Genomic DNA, 23,923 nt, shown 5'->3' on the forward strand with positions numbered 1-23,923 from the left:
ACGCCCTCCTCGTCTGGTTTCAGTCTCGGCCTTGACATATGCCATGCTCTGTCTATGCTCTGTTTGAAATATAACTATGTCCCCCTCTGCTTCAAGTCCAAAACTTTCAAAAGGAAGAAGTATTCTATGTAACACAAAGCTTTTGTTTGAATATATTTTTACATTCATACAAAAACAAATATGAATTTACTTTCTAACTTAAGGTTTTAATAATTTATTAGTTTAATTTTATATTTTAACAGTTGCAAAACCAATGTAATGTAACATAACATTTTAATAATTTAGTTTATTTAATTTGATTTTAATTCACTACACAATTTATGGATAAGTTATTTTTTTTATTTACCTTCAAAAATAAAAAAAGTCCACTAGTAATGACTTTCAAAACCATAAACAATGCATTTCAAATCCACTAATGATATTCAAATCCACGTTCAATTCATTTACAAAACCATTGGACTATTAAATCTACTAATACTTTCGATCCATTAAAAACCTTTACTGAATAACACCCCCTAACTTGATCATAAATTCATAACATATTTAAACTCTGGGCTTTATGATTCTTCTAGGAAAAGTTAATGTTACGGCCCAATCATATTTTTTAACAGCCCAAACAACATATTTTGGCGGAGTAGACATACTACTACTACTGTATTTTGTTTTTCCTAGAATAATCTCAACCGTTCACTCAAATGTGACAAACGGAGCCAAAGGGAGACCAAACTTGACTTATTAGATTTAGAGCTAAGATCAGACAGAGTAGACTTTTTTTCTGGTCTTAAAATCTTGGAAATGTATTCACATTTCATCCCCAAGAAAAAAAAAAACAGATTGTAGAAGAAATTTACTCAGATATGAAAAGGACGTATCGTTTAAGTTACGTAACTCTACAAGATTGAGGCAGCGTCTCAATATAAAAAACACACACACGAAAGCAGAGAGGAAGCAAATTAAACCATCAGACAACAATGACTTCTCTCCATGCGTTACTCTTCACTTGTCTTCTTTTCTTCATCGTCTTCCCAACCTTCACGTTTTCCACCTTACTGTTTCAGGTAAAAAGTAGTAACACTTTTGCTTCTTTTATTCTTTACATACATAGACTCATAACTCATTCACTTATTGGGTTTTATTTTGTTTTTTACAATTGTTTGTGACACAAAAGAGTTTCAATTGGGAATCATGGAAGAGAGAAGGAGGATTTTACAATTCTATCCACAACTCCATCGACGACATAGCCAACGCTGGAACCACTCATCTTTGGCTTCCTCCTTCTTCCCAATCCGTTGCTCCTGAAGGTTCTGTTTCTGCTTTTACTCTTTTAATTACTCTTTACACACACAAACCAATCTTTTTACTCACTCCGTTGTCTTCAAATTCAATTCTCAGGGTACTTACCAGGAAAGCTATACGATCTGAACAGCTCCAAATACGGCTCAGAGACGGAGTTGAAGTTACTAATCCAAGCACTAAACCAAAAAGGAATAAAAGCTGTGGCTGATATAGTGATCAACCACAGAACAGGTGTGAGAAGAGACGATAAATGTGGCTACTGTTATTTCGAAGGTGGGACTTCCGATGGTCGTCTTGATTGGGATCCTTCTTTCGTCTGCCGCAATGACCCTAACTTTCCCGGTACTGGAAACATCGACACCGGAGGAGACTTCAACGGGGCTCCAGACATCGACCACCTTAACCCTAGAGTTCAGAAAGAGTTGTCGGAGTGGATGAACTGGCTTAAAACTGATATCGGATTCCATGGTTGGAGATTCGATTTCGTTCTAGGTTATGCATCTTCCATCACCAAATTATACGTTCAGGTACTCAGATACGAATACTCAAATCAGACCAACACTAGTCACTAGTAATATAAGAAACATAGGTTAAGACTTAAGAGTTATGTTTTATGATCTACTCACACTAGATAGCTTTACTTCCTCTGTTTTTTTTTTTTTTTGGATACGTAGAATACTTCACCGGACTTTGCGGTGGGTGAGAAATGGGACGATATGAAGTATGGAGGAGATGGGAAACTGGACTATAATCAGGACCAGCATAGGTCGGGTCTCAAACAGTGGGTAGAGGAAGCGGGTGGTGGTGTCTTGACAGCTTTTGACTTCACAACGAAAGGGATCTTACAGTCTGCAGTGCAAGGTGAGCTTTGGAGACTAAAAGACTCGCAGGGAAAACCGCCTGGTCTGATCGGAGTCATGCCCGGTAACGCGGTCACATTTATTGAAAACCACGACACTTTCAGAACGTGGGTCTTCCCTTCTGAGAAAGTCTTGCTTGGATACGTTTATATTCTTACTCATCCGGGAACTCCTTGCATTGTAAGTATAGATGTATCAGATAGTTACATTTCCTTATAATCCAATTTTAGTATGTAGTTTTGTTATATAGATTTGATAGATAGAAAATGAAAAAATACTTGTTATAAATTGAGATGTTTTTGATTTGTTGCAGTTTTATAATCATTACATGGAATGGGGACTAAAAGAGAGTATATCAAAGTTGGTGGCGATAAGGAAGAGAAATGGGATTGGTAGCACAAGCTCAGTTACGATAAAAGCAGCAGAGTCGGATCTGTACTTGGCTATGATCGATGATAAGGTTATCATGAAGATAGGGCCAAAGCTGGATTTGGGAACTCTCGTTCCTCCTAGTTATGCTTTAGCTTATTCAGGCCTTGACTTTGCTGTCTGGGAGAAGCATTGACGCATGGATTATCATCAGTACTCACTCATCAAATTCTATATTAATAAACCGAAAAAGAAAAGAAGGTAATCGAATGTATCTTTTTTCCTTTTGAAAGATATGTATAAATAATATAATGAAATTAAAATGATAAAGAAACTAAATTAAGCACTAGTGGTGTAAATGGATACACATACACACCAGTGCTATGTATAGAAAGAGTTTGGACAAAAGAGTTTTAAGTATGTATATAATAAGTATTGGAGCGTCTCCATCGTGAGTTAATAAATAACTAACGGTGTTAGGATCATTCTAGGCTAAAATTAAATCAGTTTGTGTATCAATATGGACAACTCAATACTTGAGAGCTGTGATAATTGAAATTTCATGACTTCATGTAGAATTTAATTGTGTATTCCCCTCGAAGAAAGATAAAAAGGGCCATTTTTTTTTATACATCAAAAATATGAATTTTTATCACAAAGAATACCCATATCTCAATTATGTTCGACAAGACTATTAAAAAGATTTAGAACCTACGAAAAACATAATGCCAAATTATAGAAAAAGAAAAGAAAAATATGGTGGGAACAGTTTAACTTTAACAGGGAGGGGGTTAAAAAAGAAATTAAATTCGAATAAAACGACAGCGTTTGAGAAGGACGATAAAAAGTAGAAGACGTCGGCTTGAGAGAGAGAGAGAGAAGTAGTAGAAGTGACGACGCAAAAAAAAAAAAAAAAAAAGGTGAAAACCGTCGGCTCGAGTTGAGAAGGCAACTTTGGGGTTATTTGGTGCTGGTGGTGACTCTTGAGAGCCTTCTTCTTTTTTGTTTTCGTTAAAAAAGATCCGAAGACGATATCGGAAGCTACGATTCTCTCTGTATTTGAATTTCTTCTCAGTTTCATATTCCTCTTTTTTTTTTTTTTTTTGGTACTATTTTTCAATCGAAGCGAGCTCTGATTCTTGTTTTTTTTTTTCCTTCAGATCTGAAATAGTTGTGTTCGGTGGTTGGGTTTTTGAGAAGCGGAATTGGTGATCGGAGCTGGGGTTTTTAGGCGGTTATCAAGAAGTCAACGACGGATATGCCGGAGGAAGAGTCAATAGATATCAAATTCAGGCTGTACGATGGCTCTGACATCGGTCCCTTTCGGTATTCCGCGGCGTCTACTGTTGATTTTTTGAAGCAGAGGGTCGTCTCCGATTGGCCCAAAGGTTTGTTTGTTTAGGGTTTTCTTTATCTTTCCACTAGTTTCGTTTTTTGATTTGTCTCTGAATCTTGCAATTACTTACCGGTAGAAAAATGCGATAATTTAGAGCTGTAGATGATGATGATGATTAGTCCAATTTGAAGTTGTAAGAGTATGAGAAATATTGAGTCTTTTGGATCAGTTTTGTGAGTTGCAGCTTGTTTGAAATGCTCGTTTACTTTTGGTTTTATCTTTAGGCAAAACAGTTGTTCCAAAGGGGATAAACGAAGTGAAGCTGATCAGCTCGGGTAAGATCTTGGAGAACACTAAGACTGTTGGACAGTGTAAGACACCATTTGGAGATATTGCTGGTGGAGTCATTGTGATGCATGTTGTTGTACAGCCCTCTCTTGCTAAATCCAAAACAGGTATCATCATTTTCTTACTTTTCATGGAGATCAAGCTTCTTCAATTTATTTCTTTCTCAAGTCTTGTGTTATTTATCTTGTCACTTGTATGGATTTTGATCTTTGTTATATGGCTCAACTTTACTTCTTATATAATATTATCATCTCCCTCTAGTCATACTCGAGGCTGGTCAAATTTCATAATAGTGTTCACAGCAAGTGACTAGGATCAGTACATTGTTTTTTTTTTAATTTCTAGAAGCATACTTTACTGACTCAATCAACCTCCTATCAGCGTAGATGCATCTGCTGGTTAGTGGTCTTACCTATTTTTTGTCTTCACAGAGTGTGAAAGATACTCATCTACAATTCATTCCTAGGTTTCTGGTGTGCTCTTTGTTCTTTTTTTTTTCTTAGTGAGAAATAAAGCAAAATCAGCTGTAAGCCTACCAAAGGCATGCATGCCATGAGGGAAAAGAATAGCCTGAATTCATTACTGGTCGTCATGGGTCAACAATTAGTTTGACTGACATTCGTTTATTCAAACCTGCTAGAGGATGGCTCTTACTTTTTATTTCGAATCTTCTAGAGAATGGATCTCTCTTTTAAAATAATCGCTGCTAATCTTTAAGATTGGTCCTCATGTTGTTTGTTGTTATAAACAATCTTGACAAAGTCATGAAAACTCGACGACGTTGTTGATGAATTCGAACTAACACTTGAAATGTTTGTTTTTGATTTAACAGAGAAGAAGGTTGATAAAGCACCCAAGACGGTAATCTGCACATGCACCATTTTGTGAAGGGAGCAAGACATGTATCATACACACGCAGTCTCAATTCTTCCGGTACAGAAGAAACCAAAAACAAAAGAAAGCTAAAAAAAAAAGTAAAAGTAAAGCTTCCCTTTAAAGCTGTGGAGTTTTTTTTCTATCTTTGAATGTGTAGAAAGAAAATGAACAAAATTCTTTTCAAGGTACCTCTTGTTTCTTATTTGTTTTTCTCCTTACTGTCCCAATGTACTGAAGTTGTATAGGTTACTACTAGGTCGATTACGCGTGATGAAGATTTATTATATACTATCTATTAAAAACAGAAAAAAAAATTGTGCCTTTAAATATTCAATTCTTCCTTTCACATCATAATAGTGTATTGGTGAATTTGGGCCAAATGGCCAAATTTCTATACAGTCTTTTTAAATCTCTAAATTATCTCGCTTTGGCTAATATAAAATTCTGAGATCTTTCATTAGATGTTTTGTTGACCAAACCGTTTTGGTGCCTCTTCCGTCTAACCCGTTAATTATCCTTTAATGTGACGACAATAAACAAGTAAGTGATCTGATCTACTTGTTAGGAGGTTCTTTCTCTAATGGTAGTCTTCTCCTCGGGCTTTAAGTCAACGTATGATGACCCAATCGGCTTTAGGGTGTGTTCTTGCTCCGGGTTTTGATATTTTCTAGCTACTAATATGCATTGATATGAATTTATAAAGGGAGAAAGAGTTTGATATTTTTCTTTATCTATCAATGTTGCTCAAAACATTCCACATCCAAATTAAAACAAAACAAAAAAAAAGAAAAAAGAAAAGAGGACAGTATGGTCTGGATGATTAATCACATATTTAAGTATCTATAAGGCTCTTAATTTCCCTAATTTTTTACTATACTACTAGGTTTTACCCCGTGGTACACCACAGCTCTATTATTTTGTTGATATATATATTGTTAACGGTTGTAGGTAGAGTTTTGTAGAAACTTTTGATTCGCAAGTTGAGAATATACATTTTACGATTTGTTAGTTATGATTTAGGAATGAATGATCTGGCATATTCTTATTATGATTCTCAATTGATATTATTGGATTAATAGTGTATATTTAAAGCTAATAAGATCTTACCAAATATGTAATCGTTTATTAAACGCAAATTAGATATTTCCTAAGATGTATTCATTTTGAATTAGTTGCTATATTATAGGGATGTGATTAAGAGGATGTGATTACATAATTTGGGTTATCAATTCTTTTTGTCAAACTCGGTCCTAAAAATTCGGCATGCAAATTAGATATTTCCTAAGATACAATGAGCATTAATTGGCATTAATTGGATGTAAATAAGTATGCTATGGATTAAAAACCGGCCCAAAATATTCGGCAATCTTAAAAAGGATCCAGATAATTGAATCGGTTATAATTTTAGTTAAAAACCCGACCCGAAGTTGGTAAAAAGTGATGGCACCCTATTGTACTCCAAAAATGTATTCCGAGCTCTATATGTGGATATACTTGTTTGGTTACAAATATCCTAAGACAATTTTTAATATATATCCGTTTATAAAAATTCAAATCACATTATATGCTGGAAAAAATCTAAAAATTATAAACTTTATGTATTAAATAGTAATTAAAATAATTAAATATAAGATGAAATAAAAATGAAATTAGATAGAAATTAGATAGATAAAATAATTATATTTTAATCTAACATATTGATTTAAATTAGATAGATATATTTTAGGAAATTAGTATTATCAAATAAGGAAATGATTGTGTTTGGTTGTAAGGATTGTAGAGAATTTAGTTGAGACTTGTTTGGATACAAAGATAAGAAATGATGGCAGAAAAATGTACTTAAAAAATGTTAAGATAGATTCTAGAAAAAAAAGAGCAGGATTAGTATCAAATCCATACTAAATTACCTTTCACAACCGAGAAGCAGGTCGACATCAAAAGCCCATTCTTAAACCAAACTTGGTCCAAATGAAACTTTCGTTCTTAGACCAACCATTTTGCATCTCTTCTCTTGTTTAAGGTGTAAGTGTATATGATGTTATGATTTTTAATAATGTTTAAAATTTATGTCATGTAAGGCTTAGCAAACGGAAAGTGTTACTATGTTAGTGTAGTAAAAAGAAAATAATACCTTATTATTCTTTAGCTTATAAATATGATGAAACCTTGTTACAACGGTATTCAAGTAGCAGGATTCCAAGGAAAACATTTTTCCTTACCTTTTAATAATCTACATGGACCCTTAGGTCTTATACTCCAAACACACGGATTATCTTGACATATACCTAGACGATAATCTCTGTTCGCATCAAAAATATCAAACCATTTAGATTGACTTCCCCTTGCCCATTGAAAATGACAAAAGAACAGAGAGGTCTCCCAAAAATTGAGTTTTGCTTGAAATCCCCAGTGTTGATGAGGAGCTAAATAATGTGCTCCGAGATCTTTGTCTTTAGATTTGCAGTATAGTCCTAATTGTAATTTTGGACCAATATCATTGATGATATCCACATTTACATGTCGACTAGCCTCGCAAAGACCACCAAAGAAAAATACAATGAATGTGACACTAAATATGAAATGAAATGCTGATAAACGACACATAAGAATATTTTTTTATAATAAACGACACAACTGTGAATGGTTTATATAAAAATAAACTATAAAGTTTTAGCATCTCATCTTTTTATACTCCATCGCGCTGCAAAAAGGAAGGCTTTTAGCGTCAGTTTTTGTTTACCTTGATGTCACTTATTAACCGAGTTGAAAAACTTAATGCTAGTTACAAAACTGTCGTGTCATTGACCTGATCCATTTTAAAAAGCGATAATATGTTTAACGTCAAATACTAGCGTCATTGAACGGATGGAAGGGAGTACATTAGGTATTTTAACGACAGTTTCAAATTGATGCAAAAACATTTTATTTAAGTCTTTTTCCTTAGCTTTTGCGTAATAAAATTGACGACAACAAAAAAAAATTGTCTTTTCCAAAACCAACGTATACACACACGACCATTATTATTGATTTCTATTAAATTAAATTAAAATAAGAAAAAAAACTGAAAATAACAATAAATTCATAAATATTTAATTACTCAAATAATGGCACGCATAGCAAGTGTCAATCATCTGGACACAAAACAATGAAACATACATATAGGATCTAAGACTCCAAGTCATGACCATGATTTCAAACAAAGCAATTGGTTTTCTCTGGTTATATATACTCGGTTTTACTTTTTTTCTTTATTATTATTTATTTGTTAATAAAATAAACTGATAACCGAGACTTATGGGTTAAATAGATCTAGAATTATTAATTCGGAGAGATTTAGATTTCATAACTTTTGATTTGGAGAGAAATAAGTTTCAAACTTTTTTTTGGGATACATATAGCTTAGAGTCAAAGTTTGGAAAACTACTTCACATAACAGAAAACAGGTCAACATGAACCTCATTCTTAAACCAACAAGTTCGTATGATTGTATGAAACTCTCGTTCTTGAACCAATCCGTTTTCATCTCTTTCCTATGTATTAGGTGAACCCAATAGGCTTGTTCTATAGGGTCTTGAGGGTTTTGAAACTTTCATACCAAATTTCTTGTCAAGCAACTATTGCACTCTACTAAATTAGTTTCCAAGCATATAAAAATCAGAAATATATTAACACAGAATTTTATCATAATCTATATTTATTAGTTAATTTAATATATTAAGGATTAACAAACAAAATTTAATCAGCAATTTTTGCAAAGAAAAATATAATCTATTTTTGGATAAAATTTGATTTTGATTTAAAGACATAAATTATAAGACAAATGATATAAATTGTACTTTTTTTTGTTAATCAAACATTATTTATTAAAAAACTCCAAGTTGGTAGCCCAAACCGGAAGGAAAAACGTTTACAAAGAAAACTACTGAAAATAAAGATCAAGACGTCCGAACAAGACAAATAACACAACACGAGAAAAAAAACATGTATCTACAATGCAAGTATATATAAAAGAAAAATATTGTTTAATTTTCAATAATTTTGTTATTGCCATGAATCATGATATCATCTAGCTAGTAATAGTATATTATTCAATACAAATTCTTTAGTTTTACAAATAATGAAATCTTCTTACAAAAGCGTATTCAAATAATAGACATCCAAGGGTAACACATTTCTTGATCCGTTAATGTACATGGACCACTAGGGCTTATTCTCCATACACAATGATACATACATCTATCTTTATCTCAGTCAGCATCAAGAATACCATAGTAGACTCTCCATTCAAAGTGACAAAAAACTAGAGTTGTATCAAAATTTAATAGACTCTATCCATAGCCCCAATGTTGGTGATGGGCTATGGTATGCATGGGATCTTTATTCTTTGATTTGCAGTGTAGTCCTAACTGAACATCAACAATCTTTTTTTGTTAAATTAATTTTATTTAAAAGTTTTAAAATTCGCACATTATACTAGTCCTAATCTAGTTCTATAAAAGCGTATGATTGGTATCAAATCCATACTAAATTATCTTTCACAACCCATAAGCAGATCGGCATCAAAAGCTTTTTAAACCAACTTGGTCCAAAAGAAACTCTCGTTCTTAAACAAACTGGTATTCACCTCTTGTTTAAGGTGTAAATGTATGTTATGGTATGTTATTTATTTTAAGTTTTAATTTTATATCATTTAGGGCTTAGCAAACAAAAAGTGTTGGTATAGTAAAAAGAAAACATTATTTTTTTATTCTTTAGCTTATAAATATGAAATTTTGTTACAACGGTATTCAAATAACAACATTCCATGGGAAACATTTTTCCTGACCTTTTAATAATCTACATGGACCATTAGGTCTTATGCTCCAAACACACGGATTATCTTGACATATACCTAGACGATAATCTCTGTTAGCATTAAAAATATCAAACCATTTAGATTGACTTCCCCTTGCCCATTGAAAGTGGCAAAAGAATAGAGTGGTCTCCCAAAAATTGAGGTTTGCTTGAAATCCCCAGTGTTGATGAGAAGCTAAATAATGTGCTCCGAGATCTTTGCCTTTCGATTTGCAGTATAGTCCTAATTGAAAATTTGAACCAATATCATTGATGATGTCCACATTTACATGCCGACTAGCCTCGCAAAGACCACCAAAGAAAAATACAATGAATGTGACACTAAATATGAAGTGAAATGCCGATGAACCATACATTATAAATGTGTTTTTCAATAATAATTGTGAATGTTTTATAAAAATGAACTTTAAAGTAAAACATCCCATCTATTTATACTCTGACACATTTGGAGAATGATTGAGATAGTCAAAGATACAGTATGCTCTTTATTTCCGTATATGGAAATGTCTTTTTTTATTTATTTTTGGCAAAATAGAATATCTTTTATTTGTAGAAAGAAATCAAAGAAAAATGCTGACCAAAGACAACATTCCATGGAAAACATAATTCCTGATCTATTAATCCAAAGACACGGTTAATGTTTGCATCTTTATCTCTATTACCATCAACAGTATCAAACCATCTAGATTTATTTCCCTATTTAAAATGACAAACGAATGAAGTTGTGTCCCAGAAATTATTCAAACATTTTTTAAAATGTTGAAAATTAACTAAAAACTAGATGTTAACCGTAGGATAATGTTTTTAAAACTAACATTTAAATTTTTGAATTATATTTACTTGTTAGTTTTGTTTCTTTTGTTTAGTGTTTGAGATCATATAATTGTATTTTGATTGTTATTTTTAACCCGTATTATATTACAGAACAATATATATCTAATATTCTAAATTTCTAATATTAATATTGATTTTTTTTTTAATTTCAACTCTATTTCCCGTAACTTTTCCTCAATTCAAATATTCATATTTCAGGTTTTCTACAGATTTGGGTATGTCTATATTTTATTGTTTTAGTTCATGGGTTTATTGCATTTTTGTTTCTCTCATATACTATGTACTCTAAGAGTTTTGGCAACAAAAATTGCATAATAATAAAAAATTGTTTCAAAATATAAAAAACAAATGTTTTTGAAACTTCGTTATCCTTTAATAACAAAGAAAAAGAGTAGACATAATTTTCATTTGTTTACTCATATAATATTATACTAGATTAAGATCCGTGCTAGAGCACGGGTTGAAATTCATTTTATTTACATTGTAATTTTTTTTATAAATATAATATATGTGATTGTTTTTAAAAGTTTTTTGGATAAAATATTATGCAATAAAATCATATGCTAAATATGATGATTTGAAAAAGACACTTATTTTGTAAGTTTTATATTGTTATTGATTCTAGATAAGTATTTATGCTATAACACTAGTTAAATTTTATTTTATATAAATTTTTTTATATTTTCTAGTTTAAAATAAAATTTTAATATATTGTATTAGTTTATGTACATGAAGTTATTTCAACAATTTATATTCTACCTCATGACTTGAATATCATTATAAGAAATAATTTCGTGAATTTGGTTTTTAAAAAGCGAGTTATTATATTATGAGTAATTTAATATATTGTTATACTTTTTGTTTTAATATACTTGGTTTTTAAAAATTCTTTCATATTATAGTGACATATTATTGACATTGCTATAACAAACCAATTTAGAGTGTTTATAGTTTCTAACTTTAATATCAAGTTTCAATATTTTAAAAATATTTCAAAATAAATTATTTAAAGTTTATTACATTATATAAAAATATAAAATTCAACAAAAAAGTATGAAATTGAATTTAAATATTCAAATTTTGACCCATTACTCCATAAATTTTTAAATTCAATAGATATTATTTTTAAAGAATAATGTTAATAAAAATTGAATATTTTATAGATTGAATCATTTATATTTGTTTTTATAAATTCAACTTATGGTATATCCGGAAATAAAACTATTTTTGAATTATAATAAATAATATGATAATTTATTTGTTCACAAAATAGACTCATATATAAAATTGAGAGGTGAAGTATAATAATAATTAACAAATTAATATGTTAAGTTAGATATCAAAGGATTTTATTTGATAAATAATTTAATAAAGAAAATTAATATGGTAAGTTAGATGATATCAAATGATTCTTTAGAATATTCTCTTTAAGATATTTGGAAACAATAAATCCATAATATACAAATAATATAAAACTTAATCTATAACATATTTGTAACCAACTTAATAAAATTATATAGTCTAAAAAACAATGTTGTGTATTTCTGTTTTATTATATAGGGGATAACAAAATAAAAGTTAACAAGAAAAACCAAGAATAGTCTTTGAAATTAAATTCAATGCAAGAAAACAAAATAAAGTAACCAAACTTCTTCTCAACCTTGATCCTAACGAATAATCTACAAACATAAACAAACGCAGAATAGGTTTTGTTGTCACATAAACCTTTGGAACGACTTGTTTATTTGGAGAGCAATTCACAAATGTGAAATCAGAAGAAGCAGGCAAAGATTTTTTTCTTTTCTTTTTGGATAACATAGCTTTTCCGATATGGTGTTCTTAGCTGCTGAACATGAAACGTAAATCTTTTATCAACAAAACGTATTTATAGTGTTATAATAAGATGTGAGAGATTTTATCTGTGATTGATCGTCGAAAATCTTGTTAGGCAAATATACAATCTAAAAAAATATCACAGTTACGAAATAAAGTAGAAGATTTAGGGGTGTACTTGATATTTTAAGTGATTTTTGTAAAATTTATAAATCATATGTTATTCAATCATGAATTTTAAAAAATCTCCTGAAATCCACTTTTAATGAACTGATGATTTAAAAATCTACTTTAAAATCCACTGTTATTCAAAATAGTTTGTGGATTTGAATTTTAATAAGTTTTAGGGATTCTGGAAGATTTGTTTAGTTAAAAACACACAAATCCAAATCTAATAGTTTTAGGTGGGATTTGAAAGAATTTTACCATAAATCATATCAACTTCCCTAAAATGTATCAAAATTCCAAACTTCCTAAATCTCATAAAATCCTTCAAAATCATTGTTTCAATACATCCAATTAGTATTTAACTAAGGAATATACCATTAATAAGAATTTTACCATAAATCATATCAACTTCCCTAAAATGTATCAAAATTCCAAACTTCCTAAATCTCATAAAATCCTTCAAAATCATTGTTTCAATACATCCAATTAGTATTTAACTAAGGAATATACCATTAATAAGGAGTGTATGTTTAGTAATTTGTTTTAATTTGCTACTAGGATCTCACCCGCGCTACAGCACGGGGGTATATTTGCGGACATATACGACATATAAATTTTAGTATAATCAATTAATATTAAATCATATATTTGTGTAATGGGTTTGGATAAAATAGTAGAATGAAAAATATTTTGGTAATATCAAATCTCAATGAGCTTATATATCAAATTCTCTCCCTTCTACCAACAATTATCTTATCTCAGCCAACATGTCTCCCTTTCATGCAAAAGGGAGTCAAATCTGTTCTTAAATTTTTTGAAAAATATGTTAAGGGGCATTAACATATATGGCCGTGAAATGTGTTTATCTGTCAAATTGAAGCACATCAAAACAAAAGCTACATTCAAATTTGTCTTTTTTTATAATACATATGATTTTTGGATACATTCAGATTTATTTTTGTATCCAAGTTAAACACAATTTATCAATAAATCATGACCAAAGAAAAAACAATTGGTCTTTATATAAAAGATAACAGATAGACACATGAGCAAATCATTGCTATATAAAAAAAAGATTCAGAAAAGCATCATATGTTTCATTGAAGTGATTCAAGAAACATGTATATCTCGTTTGAAACCATGAGTTAAAAATATCAATAAAAATAGAAAAGTTCCAATGATTAGTGAGGAGTGAATATGTTAGTCGACTTCTATATTTATTGGATAAATAAAACCGGTTTCAATATTTAGGGTTAATTAACACTGTTATAAATATGATCTTAATAATATATTTGTGAATCAAATGTTTAAAATATAGATTCGAGGTATATGCTCAATTTCCAGAAAATCGAAATTTATATTTATGATTAAGATTTTTTTTGTCAACATATTTAAGATTAAGATTATACTTGCAAATATAATAACTATTGTGATATGATTTTGTAAACTATTACGTGTAACTGAAAATTTAATTTTATTTTTGGCCTGTTTGTAGATTTGAAACTAAATTATACAATATTGTTCTCAAAAATATAAAAATCTGTTGAGAACAAAGGTTTAAGGAATTATTCTCTTGTATTATTCATCTGGTCCATATGATACAATATATATATATATATATAGATACATAATAGGGTTTCGAGTTAAACTAATAGGCCGATAATGCCATATATTATAATATATTCATAACAAAATCAGATTATTAATTTAATTTCCGAGTGGTTATGTGCCTTATGTCAAGTGCTAATTAATAGGGTGATTGATTTTATTTACATTTCCTTATTATCTCTAAACAATTTTTAAATATGGTTAGTTCTTTTCTTCATAATCTGAATAATTAACATTCTTAAAGGTTTTTGGGATTCAAATATATTTATAGTTTTCCTTAGTCTACGTCCCGCGCTCTCAGAATGGTAAAGCGGATAAATTAGCGTGATGTGTTCGCACAGTTTCACACTTAGGTGTTGACTGGTTTTCCCGCTACCTCCCGCAAACGCTGCGTTTGCGGGTCGTAGCGGTTGCTAGCGATTGGAACCAATCACATAAAACACTCCCAATCGCTCCTAATCGCTCCCAACCGCTTCAAACCACTGAATTCCAAAAGCTGCTTCCCGCAAGCGTTTGCGGTTGCGGGCGATTGCGGTTGGAATGTTTTTTGTTTTTTTTTTATAAAAAACTTAAAAGAAATCAATAATAATGAAATTCTTTGTGTTATATCTTCTATCTAACCATTTTACTCATTAAGGATGAGAGAAAATGAAGTACGAATACGATTACAGAGATTATAAAATTAACAATTAGAAGAAAATAATATTCCAATTAACAATAACCCGAAAAACTTGATGTAAATTTAATAACACATCGCACATAATTTCAAAAAAATCTAAATAAATATAATATTTCATCAGAAATTTTTAAAAAATAAGATTATTTGTGAAAAATATTAAAACAAATCACCAGTGACTCTTCTCAACTCTCACTTAACCATTCCTATCGATGCAACTACTGACCCACGATCTAAGAGAAAAGAGAAAAGATCTACGATCTAAAGCATATGTTTTGTCATTTATCAAATTACTTGATTAAATTTTTGGTGAAAAGCCAAATGCATAAAGGAATAAGTATTTCAATATGAAATTTATTTATTTTTTGAATAATTATTTTAGTACTTTTTTAATAAATTTAAATTATAAATCAAGTTTAATTAAAATTTTTGTGTGTTTTAAACATTTATATATTATATATCACATTTATTATGTTCCAACCGCTATTGCATCCGCTGGTCAACCAGTCGTAAACCTCCCACAAATGCACCAATTTTAAACCGCTAAACCAGTCGTTCAAAACGCTTAATAACGCTTGAAACCGCAATCGCCCGCTTCCGCAATCTCCCGCAACCCGTCAGGCCCTTAGTTACTTTTGTAAACAATGTTCCTTCGTATTCGCTTGTTTGAACCAATCTTGTTACTCTGTCGTCAAAATATATATATATATATATATATATATATATATTTTCTGCAAATAATATATATATATATTTGTATGTTAGGTACTAAATTTGGAGAATGCTAAATTTAAATTGATCTTCTTAGATATTTTACTTAAATCAATTAAAATATATTTATACGTTTTAATTATGGTAAGTTTGTTTAAACGATAATCCATTAAAGGTTTTGTAATGGTTTATAAAGTTAAAATCATCATATAATTAAATTATTTTCTATTTGATGGTGTAGATAAATTACATTATCTTCTTTTTTTTTATTACATTATCATTATTATGTACTTTATTAGAATTACAAAGATAATTTTATAACAAACTTAATATTAATTTTGTAACTTTTTGAAATTTCGTTTAAAGAATATTCTCTTTTCAAAAAACTTAAATATTTTCATTAAATTATTTCGTAGTAAAATTTACATTTTTTTTCTTAATTAGTTATTAATAACTTTAGTCATATAAGAAATATGCTATTTTCTAGATAAGAAATATGATTCTATTTAAAAAATTATATATATGGGTTTCCTAAGTAATAGGAAAACCAATATTCTCGTAATTAATATGGTTTTTTTTTGGAATGTTTGTTTAGTTTTCTTAGGAGTATAATTTAAATAAATATTGCAAAATTTAAATACATTTTCAGATACTAACCTGATAATCCATTAAAAATGAAATAGATATTTCTGACCCGAATCCAATTTGGTTGATTTCGGGTAATTTTCTAATTTTGACCCGACCCGAATTCATTTTGTATTTCTCTTTTATTAATATAGAGATATTGTCTTGATTGCATGTATAGAAATCTTAGAAACTAAGGAATTTATTTTGATTTAAATATGTTACGTAGTATTAAATCATCATAATGGATTTCCTTTTCTCTAAAAATCATACTAATAACTGATTGTTTCGATTGAATTGTGTTAAATTTTCATAGTTGATTTCCTTATCTCTAAAAATTCTCATACATGAATATTAAATCAATTTTGTATATTAAACTGGTTTCCTATATTTTGATTTCTTGTCTTTTTATGCAACTTTTTAAGGATTAATTTTGTAAATAACTTTTTAAATAAGTATAACTTAAAAGCTTGAACACCAAATATACTTAAAAAATGTTAATATAGATATATATAACAAAATACATATTTTAATTCTTTGTTAATTTTTAAAACTGTAAAAAAGATAATTCTAATCTTACTCTATAAATAAAAATTTTGTTTATTGTTTTCTAAATGGTTATAGATAATTAAAAGAAATATAAAAATTAATTAACATAATACCAAATTATATAAATTATCAATCCTAAAAGAAAATTGATTCTAACATGAACAATTCTTGGGTTCACTTGAACCCCTTTGTTCACTTCTCTTTATTTTTAGCCAATGAGATTTTGACATGTCATAGTACATTTAAGAACCTATTTATTCACCTCTTTATAAAATAAGGAAACAAAATCTGTATACATTATTATAAGATTAAAAACTTAAACCGCTTATTTATAAACCCAAACCGATATATAATTTCATTCTAATTGTAAAATCTAAACCCTAACCATCTCATTTCTAAACCCAAACCGACACATAATTTAATTCTAATTGTAAAATCTATACCCTAACCATCTCATTTGCAAATCCAAACCGACATATAACTTTGTTCTAACTATAAAATCTAAACTTTAACCATCTTATTTGTAAACCCAAACCGACATATAATTTTGTTTTAATTGTAAAATCTAAACCCTAACCACTTCATTTGTAAACCCAAACCGACATATAATTTCATTCTAATTGTAAAATCTAAACCCTAACCATCTCATTTGTAAATCCAAACTGACATATAATTTCGTTCTAATTATAAAATTTAAACCCTAACCACTTCATTTGTAAACCCAAACTGACATATAATTTTGTTTTAATTGTAAAATCTAAACCCTAACCACTTCATTTGTAAACCCAAACAGACATATAATTTTTTTTGAATTGTAAAATCTAAACCCTAATCACCTTATTTGTAAACCCAAACCGATACATCATGTCATTCTAATTGTAAATTCTAAACCAAGCCAATATTTGACTTTCCTTAAAAAAAAATTATACAGAATTTGTTTCCTTAATATGTATGCTTTTAAATTTAATTTTGATTTATTTTTTTAAAAAAATAATATATAGAAAATTTTGATTGGTTGAAAAGGAAGAAGTGAACAAGAAGGTAGTATTATCCGTTGACTAATCACATATTTCAATATATGTAAGGCTCTTAATTTCGTCTCTACTATACTATTCTAAGAAAGCGCAGGATTGGTATCAAACCATACTAAATTACCTTTCACAACCAAGACATCAAATGTTGGTGTAGTGAAAGGAAAATAATACTTTTTTTTATTTTTTATCTTATAAATATGAAATCGTGTTACATTATTCAGCATTCCATAGAAAACATTGTTCTTGACCTGTTAATCTACATGGACCATTAGGTCTTATACTCCAAACACACGGATGATGTTCACATATATATTGATCTCTCCTAGTTACAAGAATATCAAACCATTTAGATTGACTTCCCCATTGAAAGTGACAAAAGAACAAAGTTGTTTCCCAAATATTAATAGCTTCTCTAAATCCCCAGTGTTGATGAGGGACTAAAGATTGTGATCCGAGATCTTTGTCCTTCGATTTGCAGTGTAGTGCCAATTGAACATTTGGAACAATATCATTGATGATATCCACACTTACATGCCGACTAGCCTGGCATAGACCACCAAAAAGAATAACTATGAATATGACACTAAACATTATATGAATTACACAGGAGCCACACATTATGAAAAATTTGAATGATACTTATCAATGTTTAATAAAAAATGAACTTTAAGTTTTAGCATACCATCTTTTTATACTTGATAGTCTTGATTACATACATCTCGCGAATGAATGATTAAGATTGTAAAAGATAAGCTAATATTCTATACCGTTGTATATGGAAACAATAACTTTAATTTGTAGAGAAAAAGGAAAGAAAATGCTGAACAACTTTGAACAGCAATATATGCTCCCTTTATTTTGTTATCAAATGATATTCATTTCTTTTTTTAGAAAACGTATATATCACAATTCAGAAGTCGAAATCTTAGCATTAGCAACTTATAAAGTTATAAATGCAGACATAAACTTATAAAGTTCTTAAATGCAGGCATAAACCCTTTGAAACAACTATTTCATTATACTAAACATAAAAGAAAATGTATTTTATTTATTAAAAAATCAATATATTAAAGCTGAAAAATAAAATCTTCCGAAAATCAATAGACTTTCTAATCTATTTTTATTAATTGAATAGATCAATTAATAATTAAAAAAAATCAAAACCAAAACCTTAATCATGATACTAAAAATAAATGTTGCCTTAAATTGATCTGGAGAATTGTTTCCTCTGCGGACTCGCTGTGGGTTAAATGGGTGAAGAACAATATGCTCAGACATGAGAGCTTTTGGAGTGTCAAATCCACAACAGCTGGTTCCTGGATGTGGAAAAAACTCCTCAAGTATCGGCCTTTGGCGGCTTCTTTCTGTATAACAGAGGTCAAAAATGGTTTGCAGGCATCTTTCTGGTTTGATCAATGGTCTTCTATGGGACGTCTTGTGGATGTGGCTGGGGAACGAGGGTTTATTGATATGGGGATAACTAAGCTCATGACGGTTGTAGAAGCTTGGAACAGACGTGGCCGGAGGACACACCGTCAGGATCACTATAATCAAATGGAAGCTGAACTGTCAGTGAAATATGATCGACGAACCGATATGGCTGATGAGATTCTCTGGAAAGGAAAAAATGATAAGTTCCACACAAGTTTCTCCACCAAGGATACCTGGTCCCAAATCAGGCAAACGGCTGAAGAGGTCCCATGGTATCGTTGTGTCTGGCTTACGCATTCAACACCCAAATCTGCGTTTTGTACTTGGCTTGCAATCCGTAATCGTCTTTCAACGGGGGATCGGATGGCACAGTGGTCACGTGGTGATAGAGGGGATCAGGAGGTTTGTGTGTTATGCAATAATGCTGCAGAAACAAGGGACCATTTATTTTTCTCTTGTAGTTTCAGTTCAGAAATTTGGACAGATATAGCTACTGGTATCTACGGTTCATGGTTTTCCACTACATGGTCCTCGATAATTGACTCGACCTGCAGCAACTGGAGTGATAAGACTATGCAGTTCCTCGGATCCTCTGTTCTGCAACAAACGATCTACACACTCTGGCATGAGAGAAATGGGAGGAAGCATGGCGATAATCCCAAACCTGCTACCAGCCTTATTCAGCTCATTGATAAACACATGAGGGACCAACTTCTGGCCATTGGACTCAAGGGAGATAGGCGCTACGACTCTAGCCTCCTACAACGGCTAGGCACTCGATTTGATACTTAATTTTATCCATATTAAACTTCAAACTCTCAATAATGTGATGCACTAGTTGTAAAACAGTATTTTTACTTTTGAATATAATTTAACATTATTTCAAAAAAAAAAAAAAATACTAAAAATAGAGGGAGGGGGTAAATCTACTTTTGAATAAACATACTGTAATTGTGTTGTGTTACTGTTTAGTGCTTCATAGAGGGAAGATGGCATTCGTATGAATAATATAGGTAAGCTTTATAGAGGGAAAAAGAGTTTGATAGACTCCTTTTTTTTTATATACTTAAATATATCACTGTTTCCACATCCGAAGAGAACAAAAAACAAAAGTGGATGATGGTATTCGTATGAATAAGACTAATCTCCATATTTTTGCGTATCTAATAAGACTCTCTTAATTTCCCTCAGTTTCTACTACTATCTCTTATCCTAAAAAGAAAAAAAGAAAGCAAACAGCCTAAGAGCAGGTGACGAAGGCGACAGAGAGAGGGTAAGGGAAAGTGTTGGCGTAGTGAAAAGAGAGTGTGGAGCCATAAGGCAAAGGCTTGCCGTTGTTGACAAGACAGTCGTCGTAGTGAATACGCTTGAAGACTCTTGGGTTAATCAACTTAGCTGAGCTGAACCAACCGCAGCTGATGTGGATCCTCGAAATAACGCATCCAGACATACACATGTTGGTAATCTCTACCGTGTAACCTGGTATCCCGCTCGGCATTGGTTCCGTTGCAGCTTGGTTCACCACTATGTCCGTACTCTTGCACTTGTCTCCTATCCTCTCTGGCTCTGCCCTCTTTTCTGATTTTCCTTTTTTTGTTCAAAACAACCACAATATTAAAAACAGAGGAATATTTTAATCTATATTACGTAGTTACATTGCTAAGAATATAACAATAAGTTCGAAAATTATTGGATACAAAAAAATAAAAGACTCATTCTTTCTAGCTCCATTTTCTAGTAAAACTTAATGGAATAATAACCAAAAATTATTGGAGTAGAAGAAAGAAAATATAAAGAAAAACAGATAAATACTATATCAATTTGACAGCTGGATGAAGTAGGAAGCTGTTTAAGCATTGCTCTACTCTACAGATGTATGCATACTACAGTCAATAGTCAACAAGTCACCAACTATTTTTGATTTTTCACCCAAAATTTCTTGCTTTACTAATTCTAACAAAAAAAAAAAAAGATTCAAGAGCATTTGAAAAACTCAATTTTTTTTTTTTTTTTTTTTTTTGTTAAAGACTCAAATCTTAAGATGATGTAATTTGTATTTATTCCACAGATGATATAAGTCATGAATAATAGGGTCCACAAAAGTATAACGAACAAAAGAAACAAAAGGGGAGCAAGAAAACATAGACGTGCGAAAGACTGACGACGACGCTGTGACAAAAATACAAACAAAAAAGGACTAAACGCATCAAGTAAGGTGTGAGTGTTTGTTTACAAAAGAGCAAAGAGAGAGAGAGAGAGAGGAAGAAGAGGTTCTGATGCAGCATACAAAACAAACAAAATCACACCATTTCTCGAGGATCTTAACCAAAAATGGAGCAACCAAAGACAAATTTAACAAAATTCAACACAAAAGTTATATCAATCATCGATTTGGCAAAAGTAAATAAAACAAAAAAATCAAAAGTTTCAAAATTACCAGGAGAGAGAAGAAGCATCTTCCGATGATGCGAAGAGCTAGGTAACGTCGTCGTTTTAGTAAAATCCAGATTACCTCTAAGCTTTACCCCTGTGTTTCAATTTTCAAACCACCACCACGACATTAAAATACTCAGCCAGTGTTAAATTAACAATACAACAAAGTGAAATCTAAAAATCTGAATTAAGGAAGTCTCGGTAGTGTACCGGAGGCGAGAGCCGTGCCGTGAAGAAGAAAGTATGAGACAAGTATCGCCGAAATCAGAAGTCGCCGCCGGTTCATGTGGTTAGACGTCGGGAAACTAAAAAATATAGCTGATGATGATGATGATGAAGCTCTGACTCTTTCTCTCGTCTCCTTCTCTTTGTTCCGTCAACGTCGATGTTGACTATTACCGGAAAATCTGTAAAAAAAAAAAAAAAAAAAATCAGAGGAAAGAGAAGAGAAGAGAGTATCTTTATTTATCTATAAATAAAAATCACACGACTAGTCTTGTCTTTGCATCAATCGTATCAAATGAACAGTTGAATCTTAGGAAAATGGAGATTTTACGCGGCTCCTGATTTAACGAATCTGTTTCAAATTCTTTTTGACCAACAAAAAAAAAAATGAAAAGCGAAATGTACAGAGAAACAGAGAAGCTTAAAAAACCTAAAAATCAGAGAAAACGACGGTAAGATGATGCATTACCGGATTTTACTAGTTTCTGGAGCAAAAAGTAAACAAAAACAGTGAATAATATTCTAAAAATCAAAATCAAGCAAGGAGACGAAATCGATTCAGGAATCGAATCATAAAAGCGACTAAAATGGAGAAGAAAAAAAAAAAAGGAATCTCTCGATCGAGTTTCCTGGAAAAAAAAAATAAAGCAATCTGAATCTGACGGAAAACGAAGAGAAAGCTGGAGCGTAGTGAAACAAACAAAAAAAGTATCAACAGAGAGAGAGAGAGAGAGAGAGAGAGAGAGAGAGGATGATGGAGAAAATTCCAGAAAACAAAATACACATCTCTACAGATTCCATGTACTCCGTACAGTTTTTTAAAAAGAGAGTTTCTCACTCACCTTTAAGTTTCTTCGTCTGCAAGTGGTGTCGCCGAGGTCTAGAAGACGAAGCGATTTTATAGAGAGTCAGAGAGAGAGAGAAAAAAATGGATGTGGGTCTACAGTCGTATTTATAGTCCCTTCTTTTTAACAATATTTTTTTTTTTATGAATTAAAATTACCAATTTTTTTTTTAATTTTTTTTATTATTAGACATGGTAAAAGGTAGTCAATTTCGAGTATTATTAATTCACTTATGTACTTATATGTTCTATTAAATTTTGATAGTAGATTAAAGGGAACTCTTTTTGTGTGTTTTCTTCATTTATTTTGAAATGAGGATTTTTAATATATGGTATAGAGTCGTGAGTCGTTACATGGTTAATGTGGTGGACCGCTTTGATTGATACCGTTAGAAAACTTTAGGAATGAATCTCGCTTGTATCCATCCATCCATCCAACCACAAATGGGTTGGTACGTTTATTACTGATGCAGTTGGTGGTAAAACATATTCTCACAAGAAAGGGAAAAACAAAAATATCAGGAATACTACAATATAAGGGTAAAAACGTCAGTTCAATAATCATGAACTACTATTTTTTTTTCTGGATTGAGTCCGTCTGGCGGGTGCATGTGAATGAGAATGAATGATTGTCTTATATTGTTTTATGATCAGATTAACGAAGGAAGAAGATTGGGTAATTATTTGTATGCAAGTGTAGTAGTAGTTGTATTAAATTGTCACATCCTCACGTGGGAGTAAATCAGAACCACACGAGGTCTCTCTAACACGCGCCTTCAATTGCATTTATGATCCCCCCCCCCCCCCCCCCGACCATGATGTTTTTGGGTACCCATTTTGTTCTTTTTTGTTATTTATATGAAACTATATCCCTCCCTTTTGTTTTTATGATGTTGTTGTACCAAATGTCTATCTATTATATAAACTTGAACCTCAAAAAAATAAGGGAATAAATTGTTTCATTTTCATGTCTTTGGGAGGGAAAATAACTCTTAAATGGGGTTGTTCACTGCA

At 30.8% G+C, this 23,923-nt stretch overlaps 4 protein-coding genes and 3 pseudogenes across 6 annotated transcripts; 3 read left to right on the plus strand and 4 right to left on the minus strand.

Moving 5' to 3' along the window:
* Positions 1 to 743: 743 nt before the first annotated feature.
* LOC104722477 (alpha-amylase 1) lies at positions 744 to 2,970 on the plus strand. The gene is made up of 5 exons (XM_010440641.3): positions 744 to 1,058; positions 1,169 to 1,301; positions 1,393 to 1,823; positions 1,971 to 2,336; positions 2,470 to 2,970. The coding sequence occupies exons 1-5, from the start codon at positions 972 to 974 to the stop codon at positions 2,719 to 2,721; spliced, it is 1,269 nt and encodes a 422-aa protein (XP_010438943.1). The 5' UTR covers positions 744 to 971; the 3' UTR covers positions 2,722 to 2,970.
* Positions 2,971 to 3,347: 377 nt separating this feature from the next.
* Positions 3,348 to 5,527, plus strand: LOC104722478 (membrane-anchored ubiquitin-fold protein 3). 2 transcript variants are annotated; one of them, XM_010440642.3, is made up of 4 exons: positions 3,348 to 3,580; positions 3,686 to 3,913; positions 4,146 to 4,316; positions 5,042 to 5,527. In XM_010440642.3, the coding sequence occupies exons 2-4, from the start codon at positions 3,784 to 3,786 to the stop codon at positions 5,095 to 5,097; spliced, it is 357 nt and encodes a 118-aa protein (XP_010438944.1). In that variant the 5' UTR covers positions 3,348 to 3,580; positions 3,686 to 3,783; the 3' UTR covers positions 5,098 to 5,527. The 2 variants fall into 2 exon arrangements, with proteins under 2 accessions (XP_010438944.1, XP_087331300.1); XM_087475174.1 differs by having other exon boundaries at positions 3,390 to 3,565.
* Positions 5,528 to 7,202: 1,675 nt separating this feature from the next.
* Positions 7,203 to 7,706, minus strand: LOC104727769 (S-protein homolog 20 pseudogene; annotated as a pseudogene). Its single transcript, XR_015570417.1, has one exon. The product of XR_015570417.1 is annotated as an S-protein homolog 20 pseudogene (transcript).
* Positions 7,707 to 9,812: 2,106 nt separating this feature from the next.
* LOC104727770 (S-protein homolog 19 pseudogene) lies at positions 9,813 to 10,311 on the minus strand (annotated as a pseudogene).
* Positions 10,312 to 18,130: 7,819 nt separating this feature from the next.
* On the minus strand, positions 18,131 to 18,596 carry LOC104722479 (S-protein homolog 20 pseudogene; annotated as a pseudogene).
* A 646-nt stretch (positions 18,597 to 19,242) lies between these two features.
* On the plus strand, positions 19,243 to 20,199 carry LOC147933747 (uncharacterized). The gene has a single exon (XM_087472309.1). It carries the CDS (start codon positions 19,243 to 19,245, stop codon positions 20,197 to 20,199), a length of 957 nt encoding a protein of 318 aa, XP_087328435.1.
* A 227-nt stretch (positions 20,200 to 20,426) lies between these two features.
* On the minus strand, positions 20,427 to 23,007 carry LOC104722480 (protein TAPETUM DETERMINANT 1-like). The gene is made up of 4 exons (XM_010440644.3): positions 22,908 to 23,007; positions 22,051 to 22,247; positions 21,845 to 21,934; positions 20,427 to 20,994 (listed from the first exon to the last, which is right to left on the minus strand). Exons 2-4 carry the CDS (start codon positions 22,124 to 22,126, stop codon positions 20,648 to 20,650), a joined length of 513 nt encoding a protein of 170 aa, XP_010438946.1. The 5' UTR covers positions 22,127 to 22,247; positions 22,908 to 23,007; the 3' UTR covers positions 20,427 to 20,647.
* Positions 23,008 to 23,923: the final 916 nt, after the last annotated feature.

The sequence above is a fragment of the Camelina sativa genome, chromosome 11 (genome assembly GCF_030686135.1).
Source record: "Camelina sativa cultivar CO46 ecotype springtype chromosome 11, ASM3068613v1".
Lineage (NCBI taxonomy): Eukaryota > Viridiplantae > Streptophyta > Magnoliopsida > Brassicales > Brassicaceae > Camelina > Camelina sativa.

Excerpts from the sequence above, each read along its gene's own strand:
- LOC104722477 (XM_010440641.3), top strand. The coding sequence starts at position 972 with ATGACTTCTCTCCATGCGTTACTCTTCACTTGTCTTCTTTTCTTCATC. Across the intron at positions 1,302-1,392 it reads CCAATCCGTTGCTCCTGAAG|GGTACTTACCAGGAAAGCTA; the intron begins GTTCTGTTTCTG and ends TTCAATTCTCAG. Across the intron at positions 2,337-2,469 it reads ATCCGGGAACTCCTTGCATT|TTTTATAATCATTACATGGA; the intron begins GTAAGTATAGAT and ends GATTTGTTGCAG.
- LOC104722478 (XM_010440642.3), top strand. The coding sequence starts at position 3,784 with ATGCCGGAGGAAGAGTCAATAGATATCAAATTCAGGCTGTACGATGGC. Across the intron at positions 3,914-4,145 it reads CGTCTCCGATTGGCCCAAAG|GCAAAACAGTTGTTCCAAAG; the intron begins GTTTGTTTGTTT and ends TTTTATCTTTAG. Across the intron at positions 4,317-5,041 it reads TCTTGCTAAATCCAAAACAG|AGAAGAAGGTTGATAAAGCA; the intron begins GTATCATCATTT and ends TTGATTTAACAG.
- LOC147933747 (XM_087472309.1), top strand. The coding sequence starts at position 19,243 with ATGCTCAGACATGAGAGCTTTTGGAGTGTCAAATCCACAACAGCTGGT.
- LOC104722480 (XM_010440644.3), bottom strand. The coding sequence starts at position 22,126 with ATGAACCGGCGGCGACTTCTGATTTCGGCGATACTTGTCTCATACTTT. Across the intron at positions 21,935-22,050 it reads CGGCACGGCTCTCGCCTCCG|GGGTAAAGCTTAGAGGTAAT; the intron begins GTACACTACCGA and ends ATTGAAACACAG. Across the intron at positions 20,995-21,844 it reads GATGCTTCTTCTCTCTCCTG|GAAAATCAGAAAAGAGGGCA; the intron begins GTAATTTTGAAA and ends GAACAAAAAAAG.